The sequence below is a fragment of the Stegodyphus dumicola genome, chromosome X1 (genome assembly GCF_044657685.1).
Source record: "Stegodyphus dumicola isolate Sdum_Otavi_A_Nest chromosome X1, ASM4465768v1".
NCBI classification, from domain to species: domain Eukaryota; kingdom Metazoa; phylum Arthropoda; class Arachnida; order Araneae; family Eresidae; genus Stegodyphus; species Stegodyphus dumicola.
In genome coordinates, this window is record NC_140780.1 from 133,028,331 (window position 1) to 133,046,022 (window position 17,692).

A 17,692-nucleotide genomic window follows, 5' to 3' on the forward strand; every position below is an offset into this window, starting at 1 on the left:
TTATAAACAGCAAATTACTTTTTAAATTGTTGCCACCAAATATTAGAGCCCTGTATTACACTTAAAGAAATTTAATAATAAAGAATCTGCATAAATGTATGTATGTTTCTCGCATTGTGATAAAACAATGGTACCTAGAGCCATCAAATTTTGAATAATGTACATCTTCGCCTGAATATGGGCATCTGGAAGCCCAAATTTGGAATTTGGAACTTGTTTTATTATCTATTTCAGATTTTGTAAGGCATTTATGAGTTTTCGATTAAGAAACTCAATGATTTTAAAGCGAGCAATGGCAACACTGCACACACACACACACGCAAAAAAATAAAAATAAATAAATAAATAAATAACATTTTTATCTTTAGCGAGTGAGACTGTGTATCGGAAATTCTAAAGATATGTTCTTTTAAAATTATTTTGCGGTATTGCTGTTGAATTGAATTTTATGGTTTAAGTGCGAAGAACTTAAATATAACTGGTAACATTAAAAAGAGATGAATATTTTTACATGAAATGAGGTAGTATGTTTCATCTCATTATTTGATCTGACAGAGAGAAATGAACTTTTTGTTCTTAAATAATTGTTTACATTGTTATGAGACTAAAAAAATTACATCAGAGTATTATTTATTGGCCCACGCAGCATAAAAATTAAAAATTTAAATTCACTTTCTACATTAGTATTTACAGCTCTTGTGAAACTTGTTTATGACGATTTTGCTTTCAGCAACTGAATTTAATCTTTAACACTTAATTCTTTACTGCTAAAATTAAAAAATTAAAAATATTGTATTTTTCAAACCATTAACATTTTGAAAATGTTTACTTTATTTACGGTTTTTACTTTTTTGGGATGCTGGATTTGGAAAAATTAATAGGAGTACTCAATTTTCTATCGTTTACATATATACAGGGCGATTCAAAATCAATATAGATATTAAAAACAGCTATAGATATTTAACTGAAAAGAATTACACAGAATGTAAAAGGAAGTTTAAAATTTTGTTTACATACTTTATAAATGTTGTATGTAACTTCCCTTCTTAACAAAGACAACATCTAAGCAGTTCTTACCATATATTCTGAAGCACATATGGAGTCGCCAATGCAAGCGCATTAGAAATGCACATTCTTTCTGCCGGGGAATTCTGAAAATTCTTTTCTTCTTACCCTGTGATTTCTTTCTATGGGATTACGTGAAAGACCTTCAGAACTCAAAATGTGCGTTTCTAATGCGCTTGCACTGGTGACTAGAGATATGCTTCAGAAAATATGGTATGACATGGACTACCGCTTAGATGCCTTTGTTACCAAAGGGAGTCATATAGAACATTAATAAAATATGTAAACAAAATTTTGAGCTTCTTCCTACATTCTGTGTAATTCTTATTGATAAATTCCTTTCAATTAAATAGTTATAGCCATTTGTAATCTATTCATTTTGAATCACTCTGTATTTGGGAAGACCTGTAAAATTTTGAAATTTAATGGAAAACTAAATAGTTAAAATATTGAATATTATCATCATGGCTTCATTTTGACTTTTATAGGCATTTTTAGAAGTCAGTAAGAAAAACAAGAAATAAAAATATTTTCTCTTTATAAGCAATGGGAAAATGCTACAAAGTTGAAACATTTTTTACATATGAATAATCAATCATTAATGTCATGTTTGACTATATTAAACCTTAAGAGTAACAATGAAATCATCAAATAATTTTTACTAAATGGTATTCTGTATCATTAAAATTAGTTTTTATATAATTAAAGATGTGTTTCATAAATGAAATGCCAATTTATACAGGATTAAGAACATAAAAATACTACTATTTAGTATTTCTTTCAAGTTTTTCCTTTAGTACTTATTTATGTTTTAAATCCTAACCTATCCATGTATTAGATATCAGAACAATTGTTTATAATGCTTTAAGTTTGCTAAAGCAATTAAAATTTAATTGAACAGAAATGTAAATGGCATAGTAAATACACAATGCATTACAGGGCTTTTTTTTAAATTATTGATAATTAGCTGTAAAAAGAACTCCTCCCTTCTAAGTTAAGAATGATAAGATGCACTTTAGTTTCTGTTTAATGACATTTAAATTCCAATGACTTCTCTGTGAAAAGTAAAATTAAGGGGTTTTCTTTTAGTAGTAACTAGTTCTAATTTATGTATCCTTTGTTATTACTGATTTAATTTTGCTGCTCAATTTACATGGTCCAAAATATTACAGACTGCCAGATATACTATATCAAATCGTGCACATTATTTTTCCAATGTGCAAAATATTTATAATATTAAATTATTAGCTCAACAAATGTACTTTTAAAATGACTGGAAAAAAATAAAATTTCTTTCATACACTTTTGGTAAATTTCACTATATCTTAAACACACCACTAGCTATGAAACAATATATTAATCAAAAAATAAATTCATGGAAATAAAATGGCCATTAATAAAGAGAAGTTTCAGAGATTGATATACAGGTAGAGTATCTATGAAGAAAACTACAGGTATATTTCTATAAACTTTATTACATAGAAATCATAAATTTGAAACAAAAAGGTAGGTGTCACTTATTACTTTTGCTATTTCTTAAGGTATATATCAGCAATTTAATTTTGAAATTTGTTCAGTTATTTGATCATTCAATAATAATTTTCAATGATTCAATTTGATCATTCAATAACATTTTCAGCGATTTTAAAATTATTTATATTTTTGATTGCAGCAATTGCTTTAAATAAAAATTCTGCAATATTAAATTCATACATTTTTAGAAAATTTATTTACTTAATGAACAACTTTTTGGTTTCTTATTTTAACTTATCACATGGAAAAAATGTGTGGATGTTCTTTAAATACCGTAAAAAAGTATGACTGTTTCATCTGCATATATTTTCTATTTTACCAGTATGTAAGTAAAAGCACAGGTATATGAATATCATATGCATTTAAAATGGTGCTTTTGCATCCGTAATGTGTATATGTTATCTGCATATAATTATAGAAATATGGCACTGAATAAAAGTATATATCTGAAAATATACTGCAGATTTCATGAAAAATGCACATATAAATGCAGTTGTACAGATTCAGTAAGATAGTTGATTCACACAATTTTTTTTTCAGCAAAAATGCACATTAATACACAGTAAAAACTACAGAAGGTTTACTTATATCTATATGCAAAGAAAAAAAAAAAAAAAAAAAACAGGGAAAATTAACATAAATTTTTACAAAAGATATATGTGTATGCTAAGTAAAAAAATTGTGCAGATTTATGCAATTTTTCACAAAAAATATATGAAGCAAGAAATTGGGAAGATTTAGGTACATGCAATAAATATACATAAATTTTGACCAAATATATATATATATAAAATCCTTGAAATTTACGTTCATTCTACGTAACTAGTCATTCATATCAACATACGTAAATTTGACCTATAACTTTAGTATACTCTAATGTAAAAATATACATAAATATTTACTATTTTTTCGAACACATTTTATGATATTTTTATGTTCAAGTCGTAAATTTTTTATATGAAGAGCCATTCATAAATTGCATGTATTTTCTGTGTGCAATTTATGAATACATGCTGCCTGGGACATGTTTGATAATAAATGCTTGTATCCAGAATCTACTCAATTAGTACTCCTGTTGACTTTGTTATGAAACGATTCACACTAACGTGAATTTCCGTTCTTGATACATTGGTGGTGTAATGTGTTGAATGAAATTTCTTTTGACAAAGGAATAACTGAAATGGATTGAACAAATAAATTACACAGCCAAATACCTGACATGAGACCTGTAAAGAAACCCTGGAAGAGCAATTGCTTGGTGAAATCAGAGATTTCAATGCCTTGTTTGGAACACATTTCCCCACAACTCACACTGACTCCCTTATTGAGAAGACAAGCATCAATCACATGCCTTACTTCAAACATTATTTGATTCTTTATATCAGAAATCGGTATTGGTTTTCAATGCATTTGCTTTTTTGAAATTGTGCTTCCACATAATGTTTCATAATATTGTTTTGTGTCATATGTATTCAAGTTCAATTTTCAGCTTATATTTATGTATTACAATGCTAAATAACATTCTAAATAAATTTATTTTATTCAACAGTTATGGGGAAATCAGTGTTTTTGTGCATGTAAAGATAATTTTGCACACCAAAATAAATAGCACAGCTTAAATATTTGATAACAACAATAATGGAATTATATAGCCTTTTGAATAAGTACAACACAGAATTAATACTTATAATATTTCTTTAAACATGGGTATAAATTTCTAAACCAACAAGAATTTTAAAAATTTGTATTTTTGGTTTTTCAAGAAACATTATTATTTTGTAATAATCTACATGCATAAAATCAAACATATAGAAGTAAAACTTCTCTCTGATGGTTGCTTTATACAGTTTACACTTTTTTTTTTTTTTTTCCATCAGCTTGCTTTTTATTCTAAAATTAAAATTAATCACATATTTCATTTAGGAACTTCATTTTTGTTCACTTTATTTATTTAGGAAAAAAAAAAAAAAAAAACTAAGTTTTCATGAAATGATCCTTGCAGGATCACTTACATTACTTCTGCTTCAAAACAAAAACCTATTAACCCTAGTTTAGTTTTAAGTATACGTAAAATGTTTATTCAGCATCTATAGCTGAAACTACAGCTTTAATTAACTACAGCTTAGCTGAAACTACTTTGTTATGAACAATGAACATTTTAATGTGCATTTTTCAATTTTAAAGGCATTCAAAGAAATAGAATTAAATGCTTAAAGTTCCACAAGAAACAATGTTAAATTTTAAATAAAAATTTTAAAAGCCAATCTATAAAATTATAAGCAAGAAACTTACTTGAATCTAAAATATGCTCAGCTGCATCTCTTGTAATTTTCCCATGGAACCATGAAATACTTTCATCGATGGAAGTACGAGAAGCCGATTTATTCAATGGAGGCAAGGGCTGATTCAAGGTATCTTCAACATCCATTTCTGCAGTAAAGGCATTACATACCTCTTCAGCTTTCTCCAAGCAACACTGGGAATATAGATGCTTTATTATTAATATAACCTAAATAAATCTTAAGTATAACAAATGCCAGAATAACATATTTTTGAAAAAGCAGAGGATGCCCAGTCAAAAGACGAAATAGTGCCATGGCTACAGGACACGGAAAATTTGGACTAAGTGGCTTTGAACTAGGTGAGACACTCCCAGGCCTTTCCCTTAACTTCATTTGACAGGTAGGAGGCAAACCTTCTCTTAAATTCTAATTTAATTAGAAGTTTTGAAGAATTAAAAGTCATACGTGGTTTGTTGAAGTCATACATGGTTTGTTGAATAGTCATTCCTTTCTTTGCCAGAAAATTGGCTCTTTCATTTCCTGTATATACATGTAATAATTTAGATGCTGGTGACAAAGATGTATGACGACAAATCCTGGATGTTATATGAAGAAGGTAGTCATTCAAGTGAGTGTAACACTTTTTATTTCTTGATAAAACAATGCTTGACATTAACATGCACAGCTAAATAGTTACAAGACATGCATCTATTCTTGAATGGCTAATTACATTGGTACTTTTTACATTCTTGCAATATATTTGAAGAACGGAAGTCCGTCAACAGATAGCAAGTCAGCAGGACAAAAAAAAATGAAGGCAAAATTTGAAAATTAGAAGCTAACGTTAAAAATGATTTTTTTTTTTTTCTTCATCCCAGTCGACTAATTAAGGCTTTAGCTCACAAACTTCAGTATTACTTTTTCTGGAAGCATTACATAAGTACCTGTATCATTAACATTATATAAGAATCATGTGACAATTTTGAAATTATTCTATTTAAAGAGGGGTAGTCTATTTTTAGGGGTAACTCTTGGATTATCGCTAGTTTCATTTATTGGCAAGTTGTTGTTTCAGTTATGGTAACCTGAGTATTTTACCGTGTATAATTTGGAAATCCTATCATGACATAATTGATTGTAATGTATGATCACAGTGAATTTGATTGCTGAGAAAATATTTCTCAGGGCTTATTTACGAGATAGTTGTCAGTTAGGAAGTATGTTGCTTATTTTGCACTTTACATTGTAAAATGGTTGCCATTGATAAGAATAATCTGGAGTTTCTGTACAATTTGTAATGAATTGAAAGGAAAGCATTAATTGACTGCTGTGTAAATGAAGGTTTAAACATAATTCAACAGAATATCTTAAATGAAATAACGATCATATCCAATTGCTGGAAGTCATACGATTGTCTTTCTGATAATGGCTTTGTTCATCTCTTAGTATATTACACAGTGACATTTAGGGATTCAGAAAGTTTTTGAGCAACCTGAATGGATTCTGTGACTGCACTGCAGTGTTACGTCAGTAAGAGCGGTTTTCAAGAACATTTGGCTGAAGGTTTTCATCAATGTGTGCTGGTGCTGATACTTGATTACCCTTTTAAATTATCAGGTTTTTTTTTTTTTTTTTTTTTTGAATGTAGGTAGGATTAAATTATTTTTTCGTATGACTGTTTTTGGAATTTAAGAGTAAGAGTTTTTCAAATTTTACTGGATTTTTTTAAATGATTTTTAGAATATCTTTATAATGTATTAATTCAAAGAAAATAATTTTTATCACAGGTTCTTGACATTTGCTGGAGCTGATTTTTCCTCACTTAGTTTTGTTACTTAGTTTAGTCACTTAGTCACTTAGTTCTTTCTTGTGTTTGCAATTAGAATCACAGATCTTTTCTAAATTTAATAATTATGTCCTCTAATGAAACTCCTACTGATAAATTTCCAACTGAAAATATAGCAGCTATGCAGGTAACACATGTTTTGATAAAATTACCACCTTTTTGGCAAACAAGCCCTGCATTATGGTTCATTAGACTGGAATCACAGCTTCTTTTCCATTATGACTTTGGATTTAACAAAATTTAACCATGTTGTGGATTCTGATATACCTATTCTATGAGTGACATCATTTTAAAACCTCCCGCAAGTGCAAAATATGATATTCTAAAACAAAAACTGACATTCTGAAAGTGAAACTTAAAAATTCATACTCTGTTGTAAGTTTTTAAGTTTAAATTTACAATTGCACCTTTATTTGGTTATTACTCGTTATGGATGTAAATCAGCCAATTTCGGGTGTTGATTTCCTTAAAAAATATGAATTACTCGTTGATGCTGCAAGTAATGTCATGTAGAAGTGTTACTGAAGAAGTTATTGCTCTTGCAATGTCAGAGCATCTGATCTTGCACCTCGTAACAGCTCAAAGAGTATGACTTGTGAGGGATCACATACTTAAAATTTCTTATCATTGTGTGGTATGCCATAATGTTTTCTCCTCAATTTTATACTTCTCTACCTATGCCGTTTATGTCTTACAAGCATTTTTGAAAATATCTGCAGTATTTTCCTCTCATGACCTAGTAATGCTCCAGACAGTAGATTTTATATTACAATATTTTGAGAATTTTAGGATGGTCTTACTGCTGCATCAGTTTTCAAAAGGCTTCTTCAAAACTGCATTTCAGTGCACGTGAAATTCCAATATTCGTTGGTTAATTGATGGATATAGAGTTTGAAGGAAAGACAAAAATGCAGATATTTTCTTTTATTATTACTTTGGTAAGATAACAATAATAATAATAGACTACGCAAAATAAGATAAATTAAATCAGAAAGTTATGAAAAGTGAAATTCATAGTGCTAACTGAGCTTAAGTTTATCAGAAGTTTATTCTTTCTCTTTTTTCACTGCTACATAAGAGAAGGGGGGAGGAAACCAGTATGTGCAACATTCCATTCCAAACAAAAATTGGTTCTTGAAATTCACTTATTGTGTACAGTGTTAGATAAGACAGAAAAATGCTGTCTCCCCTTCCACACACAATCTTTCAACAGCTGAAAATGTGACTCGCTACCCAACAGGTGTTTAGAGCCAAAACAACATGAGGGATGAAGGTGAATATTATAAAAAGTAATATTCTTCAGGAGTGGCAAAGACCTCAGCATATTGGAACAAAAATCAATTAATGGCACACTTGATTTTGCTTGAGTATCATATTATCTGCTCCTACATTGTGTGAGAATAAAAGTACAATTTAATATATATATATATATATATATAAATATATATATATATATATATAATAGATAAATAAATATAAAGGAGGTCTGGATACAAGATCATTCTGGTTATTAGACAGTTTGTAATGCAAGTTTCTTGTAATAAACAATTTTGTGTCATAAACAAAAAAGAAAACCTAAAAGCCTAAACCTAATCTTTAATCTGTTAAAAGACCTTTAACAGATTAAAGATCACATGCATAATATTTCTGAAGTTACAAAACAAAACAAAACAAAAAAATAAATCTATGTTGTATAATCTTATAGATAAAACTCTTAAAAAACAGCAATCATATAAACAAACTAACAGAAATGCATCAAAGCTAATAAAATACATTTTCTCATGTTATTAAATCATCTGCACATGCTGAAACTATATTGGTTGATCTTTACATTATGGTAACTTGGCGATTTTTTGGCGAAAATTTGCCGACCAACTCTCCTACAGCAACCCTCCATTTTTTTTTTCCCCGACGCCATTTTGTCTTCACGAAGTAAAGACATGTTTCTTTTCTTTTTATCTCCTGAACACTTCTTCCAACAATCTACTAGCCGAATTACACTTATGCTAGAAATTTTATCAAACAAAACTGCTTAATCATGACAAATATTCACTGCAAAATCAGGAAAAACTGCACAATACCATTCTCCTTACGCATTTTTCAAAATAACACATACACATAAACCATGTACACGCCGACTTATTTTTACTTAAAAAAACATCCCAGAATTGCACAAAAATGGCCTTGCGCACACTCTTCACTATATCCATGTACACTGCTTTTTTTCTCATAAATTACAAACATTTCACGAAAATACATGACAATTTTCTCAATCTTTAAACCCGGTAAAAAGAACATATATGAAATTACATGATCGCGAAAAAGTATTTACCCTTTACAAATATCAACATTTCCACATATAAAATAAACAGAATATCCAAAAACTTTTACCTCTAAATCATCTATTACATTATACATGTCACCAACGAATTCATACCTCAAGCATTACAAATACTTAATATCAAATATTTAAATTATTTCCATGCACGTTTATTTCAACTTAAACGTATACCAAATTCCTACAAACATAAAATTCACAAAATAACTATCATTTCATTAAAATATAATTAAATTCAAAAACACTACTTAAAATATAAATGAGCACATACATTAAATTAATAAAAATTACCTTACAATCCTAATTACTTTAAACTAAATCATTGCTAATAACAATTTTCCCAATAATACCAAATTCGGTTGATCTTTACAATATGGTAACTGGTAGTTTGGCGACATTTTGGAGGCGATAAAGGTTACTACCTGGGACTTGGGTAATAATGTGAGCAGTACTCAGTTCCAATTACGCATTATTTTGTGTGAGGGAAATGAGAGATCATGGGATATGTCATGTGATATTAATGGACGAATTACGGTTCTTGAATCGGAAAAGGGGGGAAATCGGGAAAAAATCTGGAAATTTTGTATTTGGTTTATTCTGTGTTGTGTGAAACAGTGTTCGTGAATTTTTGGATCCCATGGCCGTAACTAAAGAAAAGTTTATTGGACACGTAATCAAGATTCTGAAGAAGATTAGGTAAGTTAGTATTTTTAATTACTTGAGGATATTATTTTATGCATTGTGTTCTAAATGTAAGGTGGAAGTAAAGGAATTTGGTATTATTGGGAAAATTGTTATTAGCAATGATTTAGTTTAAAGTAATTAGCATTGTAAGGTAATTTTTATTAATTTAATGTATGTGCTCATTTATATTTTAAGTAGTGTTTTTGAATTTAATTATATTTTAATTAAATGATAGTTATTTTGTGAATTTTATGTTTTTAGGAATTTGGTATACGTTATCAGGTAATTTCATATACGTTCTTTTTACCGGGTTTAAAGATTGAGAAAATTGTCATGTATTTTCGTGAAATTTTTCTAATTTATGAGAAAAAAGCAGTGTACATGGATGTAGTGAAGAGTGTGCGCAATGCCATTTTTGTGCAATTCTGGGATGTTTTTTTAAGTAAAAATAAGTCGACGTGTACATGGTTTAGTGATATTTTAATTAAATGATAGTTATTTTGTGAATTTTATGTTTGTAGGAATTTAGTATACGTTTAAGTTGAAGTAAACGTGCATGGAAATAATTTAAATATTTGATATTAAGTACTTGTAATGCTTGCGGTATGAATTCGTTGGTGACGTGTATAATGTAATAGATGATTTGGAGGTAAAAGTTTTTGGATATTTTATTTATTTTATATGTGGAAATGTTCATATTTGGAAAGGGTAAATACTTTTTCGCGATCAGGTAATTTCACATATGTTCTTTTTACCGGGTTTAAAGATGCAATGCCATTTTTATGCAATTCTGGGATTTTTTTTTAAGTAAAAATAAGTCGACGTGTACATGGTTTAGTGATATTTTAATTAAATGATAGTTATTTTGTGAATTTTATGTTTGTAGGAATTTGGTATACGTTGAAGTAAACGTGCATGGAAATAATTTAAATATTTGATATTAAGTATTTGTAATGCTTGCGGTATGAATTCGTTGGTGACGTGTATAATGTAATGGATGATTTAGAGGTAAAAGTTTTTGGATATTTTATTTATTTTATATGTGGAAATGTTCATATTTGGAAAGGGTAAATACTTTTTCGCGATCAGGTAATTTCATATATGTTCTTTTTACCGGGTTTAAAGATTGAGAAAATTGTCATGTATTTTCGTGAAATTTTTCTAATTTATGAGAAAAAAGCAGTGTACATGGATATAGTGAAGAGTGTGCGCAATGCCATTTTTGTGCAATTCTGGGATGTTTTTTTAAGTAAAAATAAGTCGGTGTGTACATGGTTTATGTGTATGTGTTATTTTGAAAAACGCGTAAGGAGTATGGTATTGTGCACTTTTTCCCAATTTTGCAGTGAATAGTCATGATTAAGTAGTTTTGTTAGATAAAATTTCTAGCATAAGTGTAATTCGGCTAGTAGATTGTTGGAAGAAGTGTTCAGTAGATAAAAAGAAAAGAAACATGTCTTTACTTCGTGAAGACAAAATGGCGGCGGGAAAAAAAAAAAATAGAGGGTTGCTGTAGGAGAGTTGGTCGCCAAATTTTCGCCAAAAAAACGCCAAGTTACCATAATGTAAAGATCAACCCCAAATTCCTTTTCACCTTACATTTACAACAATGCATAAAAATAATATCCTCAAATAATTAAAAATACTAACTTACCTAATCTTCTTCAGAATCTTGATTACGTGGCGGATACACTTTTCTTACTTCTGTTTCAGAATCTTTAAAATCATACTTATCTTTCAAAGCAAGATACCAGGTAAAATAAATAACATAATAAAACATCTTTATTTCTCTCTCGCACAACCTTAAAAAACATTTATTACTATCCTTTTCAATACCACTAAATACCCATTTCGAATTCACTTTAGTTACGGCCATGGGATCCAAAAATTCACAGACACTATTTCACACAACACAAAATAAAGCCAAATACAAAATTGCCAGATTTTTTCCCGATTAAAGAACAGTAATTCGACCATTAATATCACATAACATATCCCATGATCTCTCATTTCCCTCACACAAAATAATGCGTAATCAGAACTGAATACTACTCACATTCTTAACAAAGTCTAACTAACCTAATCTTCTTCCGAATCTTCCTTACATGGTGGATACACTTTTATTATGGATTCAATAAAATTACTGAACGATTTTTTTTCCGAATTTGATAGAATTTGATAAAAAAAAATTCTCTTTATCACATCTACAATTCACTTTAGACAGCGCCATACAATCCCAAAATTATTCAACCCTACTTCACACAACACACAATGAAGCTTAATACAAAATAATATACATCCACAGATACTTGTCCAAATTCCCCCCTTTTCCGATTAAAGAACCGTAATTCGTCCATTAATATCACGTGACATATCCCACGATCTCTCATTTCCCCCACACAAAATAATGCGTAATCGGAACTGAGTACTGCTCACATTATTACCAAAGTCCCAGGTAGTAACCTTTATCGCCTCCAAAATGTCGCCAAACTACCAGTTACCATATTGTAAAGATCAACCCTATAATTAATGACACCAACACATATCCGTTTCAAATGTTGTGATCAAATAAACTAATAGGATGAAAAATAAAAAAAATGCAACACATGACAGAGATGTACAGTAAAATATCAGCAAGGTGAGAATAAAATACAGATGAAAATAATAATTTGTTATATCATAAAAAAATTTAATACTTATTATTAACTTTATTTTAATTGCTTATTTTCAAGATCCTATAATGTTTTTTACTTCATTTAATAAAATCAAAGATGTGCCTAGAAAACCAACTCTGTAATACATGACTAGGACACTCGTAAAAAAAATAACATTTATGTGAACAATGGTCACAAAATTAATTTCATGTCAGTTTTTACATGCTTACCAGGGACGTAATTTGGGAAAGAATGTTACACCATACAATTCAGATGAATATAACTTTTGCTCAGATTTGAAGGAGTCAGTGATGGTATTCCACAACTGAAACAAAGTAAGTTTAAAGATAAATATTACAGTGATATCAAGGGACATTATATGTTATTAAAAAACTACAAATAATAAGTCAAACTCTAAAGTAAGTTTAAAGATAAATATTACAGTGATATCAAGGGACATTATATGTTATTAAAAAACTACAAATAATAAGTCAAACTCTTGCTTTCGTAAAATCAATAGCCTTAATTTATTAAACTACTGTTCTGAATCAAATGCTTTATACAATAATTACAATCTAATAAATAATAATCAAAATTTCTTGCACTTAATAGTTTGATTATTACAGTGCCTCAGCATCATATGAAAATAATAGAGATTTCAGTAACTGCAGTACTTTTAGAAATTCTACAGGATATTGACTATAGAGAATTTTTATTTCAGATTCGATAAGCAAATTTCCTACTAAAAGATGAAATGCTCTTATATTTTCAGTGAAAATTAAGATTGACGAAAGTTTCGTTTAACATTACACTTACTTTCAAGCAACTTATATTGTTTCTAATTATTCAGTACTCCCTCGTAACATTATATCCAACGATAATGATTAAATACGCCCTCATTAATTTTACACAGAACTTTATGGTACGCTAAATTCACTGCATTTATTTGCAGTAAATGATACTTTCATCTTTACGAGTTATCCAGATTACATACATTTTACAAGTATTTTAACTAAAAATTCTTTAAAGTTTATAATGAATGAGTTAGAGCAAACTAAGAATATGCTTTCTGATGTTAGTAAGTCTACGATGTATATTTCGATTTATTATAAAAGCATCATAAAAACTTCCGTGCGAAACAGTTAAAAATAAGGTCTAAAATAAATAGCGAGTTATTTTAAAAGGATAGGTTTAAAAACTGAAACACTAACTTCATTTAATATAGTACTGTCAAACTTCAGTAACAAACGAAGGAAGACACTGAATAATTTTTTATGAGTCTTTATTTATTTACTTATTTTCGCGCTTATCGCGACAATCAAACTCGACATATGATGAAAATAATGTTACACGTTGCCAGTCCTAGTATAAGAAATGGTATCAACGAATCGTATAATAACTTAGAGTTTAAATAATAATAATAAACACCATTTTCAAAATCAGTAATTTATATGGCATAATCATTTATTCTTTTTAATCTATTGGTTCTTAAAATAAAGTACGCTCCGCCAACATCTGAGTGTCGCTGTATTCAAAAGACAGTGTAGTTTTGCATCGCAGTCGATATTGTTCTCGGTTGTCATGATGGAAATATTCGAACGCTCTGAATTATAACTTAAACTCGTAAGAATAAATGCTTGCTCTGTTTTTTACATATGGACACAAAATTCATCTAGAACTAACTTCGAATTCCAAAAATTGAGTTCTACTTTGCAGGTATAATTTTATTTATTAGAAATTGGGTTGTATGTTCAGGGCCGTCTTAAGGAATTCGGCGCCCATGGGCTACTAAAAATAATGCGCCCTTCTTCCTAAGAAAATACACAGAATGGCAAATGGGAGTCGGAAAAGTTATACAAAACAAAAGTGTCAGAACTAGAAAAAAACTATTTATTACTTTTATAATAAACTGTTATCTTTATTGTAACTTTTCTTTAAAGTCACTTATTTGAAAGATGGGTATAAATGTTTACCCAGATTTGAGGGGATTATCTCAATAATGACAGTTCCGATCAGTTTTTAGTCTAATCCTTAGAACTTGATCGGAACTATTATATGATTCTCCATCAGTGCATAACATAAACAAAAATAAAATTTAATTAAATAAAAAACCATTTAAGAACAAAAACACACCTTAATCTAAACAAATGTAACTTATATATTTACTTTCCTAGCTTTTTCTTTGGCAAACTGATCAATAATATCACTAGTATTTAAATTTTCAAATAAATCTCTTTCAATAGACAAAATACTTAAATCATTGAGTTTACTCTGTCCCAAAGAAGATAGTAAGTAATTTTTTATTCTTTTGATTGCTGAAAATGATCTTTCGCCACTGCAGTTTGTTGTGGCGATACTTAAAAATATGCGCAGTGCTGTGGTTACGTTTGGAAATGTAGATTCAATTTTTAAATCAATTATTGTCTTTAAACTTAGTTCTGCGATAGATATATTTTCGGTATTTTCCAATAAATTCACATGTTTAAAATGTAGGCATTCTTCAATAAAGTTGTTTTCTAAATCATTCTGATATATTTCGCACAACTTTGCAGCATTATTTCTAATTATGTCTTCATTTATATTTTTTAAATTAACTAGAAACCCAAATGTTGAATAAATGTCAACATATGCACATTTTCTCTTTTGTACTTCTGCTAGAATTTTATCAATAATAGCATAATATGTTTTTATGCGGAATTCGTCATTTGCATCAAGTTGCACTTCTTCCGACGTATTTTCGTCGAACTGTCTTCGTTTCGATTGTACAAATTTTTCTAAAGAAGCATATAATGAAACAATGCATTCAATTGTAATATCAACTTTTTGAAGCGATATATTAGTTTTATCGATGGTTTCCAATATTTCACTCCAAAATGCTATCAAAATAGCAGTTACCAATGAGTTGAACTCATTTAACAATCCCTGGGCTTCAACTTTTGTTGCAGGCTTTTGAAAATTATCTTCGTAAAGTTTAGTTAAAGCATTTTTAAAATTTTCATAGCCCGAAACCACTACTTTCACTGAATCAGCTCTTGCTGACCAACGAGTGTCGCTTAATTTTTTGGGAACTTTATTTTTTTGCTGTTAGCGTATTTTTTAAAATATCCCATCTTGATGTTGATGCGGCAAAGAAATTGTATAAGTTTTGTAGAAACAAAAACAATTTAGTTGCTTGTATGCAGCATTCAGCTGCCGATTGTCCAATTAAATTTAAAGAATGTGCCGCACAGGGCACGTAAATGGCAAGATTATTTCTAGATTTAATGCGTGCTTGGAGGCCGTTATATATACCCGACATATTAGAGGCATTATCATAAGATTGTCCTCTACAATCTTCCAAACTAATATCTAAATCAGATAATAGCTGTAAAATACAGTCTTGCATTTCTGAGCTCTTATGGCCAGCATTCTCCAAAAATTTTAAAAACCTTTCAACGGGTGTTCCATTTTTATTGACATATCTTACGACAATGGTTAATTGATCCATATGGGAAATATCGGGCGTCGAATCTACTATAATAGAGTAATATTTTGCCTCTTTTAGTTCCGTGATAATAAAACATCTAACATTTCTGCCCAATATTTTTAGAAACTCATCACAAATATTTGCAGATAAATAAGAAATATTCCCAGTACCTTTATTTGTAAAATTAAATATATGTTGTTGAAAAATAGGGTCAAATTTTGCTAAAAGTTCTAAGCACCCTAAATAATTCCCATTGTGTTTATCACCAATAGTTTGATTTTCTCCCCTAAAAGCCAAACCCCTTGAACTTAAAAATTTTATGACTTCGATGATACGTTCTAAAATATTTTTCCAGTAATTCGTATTTTTTCCATTGATATAATAGAATAATTTTTGAAATATTCCCATTTTTCTGTAGATCTGTTCACAATTATACGGCTGTTTTCTTTATGAAGGGCTGAATTTTCATGGTCCGAAATTTTTTCACTGTGTTTCCAATCGTTAAAACCTGCACTAAATGGATTATTGGCACTACCAAACAGTTTGCAAGGAATGCAATATACTTTTCCTGAAGTAAAGTATAAAAGCCAGTTTCTTTCTTGTTGTTTTCCGTTTTGTAAACGTCTATAAAATATCATTTTTGTAGCATACCTGCTCTGTGATTTGTAGACCACTTTAGATGCAGAAAAGTCTAGTTCTTGAATATCTACCTCTACGTTAGATATGTTCTTCATTATATCTATAATTTTATCTTCGCTTAATCTTCCCCATAATGCTGGATCAGTATAATTAACACTCAACATATTACTAAGTTCATCTTCATCTAAATATTCTCTTTCTTGATCTTCTGGCTGCGGCTGTTCCATGTTTTGTTGTTTCTGGTCCTCTTCTTTTTCTTTCACATTTGATTGCTGGGCATTATTGTCATACTGTTGTTGATTTTTTTCTTTTCCCTCTTTGTGTTGCTCATCCTCTGTAATATCCATAGAAAGTGTTTCGCCTTTTTTAAAGAAATTTGTTAATGTAGGCATTTTTTCCAAGAGAGCTTTTTGCCTCGCCTCTTTCTCTTCTTTTAATTTACGGTTGGCGGAACCAGATAATTTTTTTCGTTTATGTTCCATGTTTAGTCTTCCTACATAATGGAATAAAAAATTGTTATAAAACTGTTAAATATGTATATATCATTATTAATTAATTTTTAGCTAACATATACACCAGTGGACAAAAAAAATGCATAATCAAAAAAATGGCATTTAGCAAGATAATATTTATTAATTTTAAAAGGTTAAAAAATAAATTGGTTTTTTTTCTCATTTTATATTTAAAAATATATTTACTTTAAGGTATAAAGAAATTAGGTAGTATATTGAACGGTTTATAAAAATCAAAGTGGACAAAAAAATGCATATTGTTTAATTAATACCTTGTATGCCCGCCCTTTGCTTTATAAAGTGCTTCAGCTCGATCTGGCATACTTTCGACCAACTTTTTGCAGAAATCCGGATCAATCCTGTCCCATTCTTCATGCGTTATCCTTTTTAACTCATCAATGTTTTTTGGCTGTCTTTCCCTTATTCTTGTTTTCAGGTGAGTCCAGAGATGTTCTATTGGATTCATATCTGGTGATTGGGATGGCCAGCTTAGCACAATAATCTTCTTATCTCTGAAATATTCTCTTGAATGCATTGAACGATGCTTTGGATCGTTATCTTGTTGGAATTCATATCCATTAAGACCCATTTTTGAAGCTGACAATGCAAGACAAGAGTCGATTATCCTAGTATATTTAAGGGAATCCATATTTCCCTCAATGATCGTTAACAT

At 29.4% G+C, this 17,692-nt stretch overlaps 1 protein-coding gene across 2 annotated transcripts in view; it reads right to left on the reverse strand.

The window, feature by feature from the left end:
• Positions 1-13,765, reverse strand: part of LOC118202164 (tyrosine-protein kinase HTK16-like) — a 98,838-nt gene extending 85,073 nt beyond the window's left edge. For both annotated transcript variants that reach the window (XM_085807775.1, XM_085807774.1), the window contains exons 1-3: positions 13,614-13,765; positions 12,633-12,727; positions 4,891-5,074 (exon numbers count right to left, since the gene is read on the reverse strand). In XM_085807775.1, the coding sequence (XP_085663901.1) occupies positions 4,891-5,026 (136 nt within the window). In that variant the 5' untranslated portion in view covers positions 5,027-5,074; positions 12,633-12,727; positions 13,614-13,765. The remainder of the gene's footprint in view (positions 1-4,890; positions 5,075-12,632; positions 12,728-13,613) is intronic.
• Between the last annotated feature and the right edge of the window lie 3,927 nt (positions 13,766-17,692).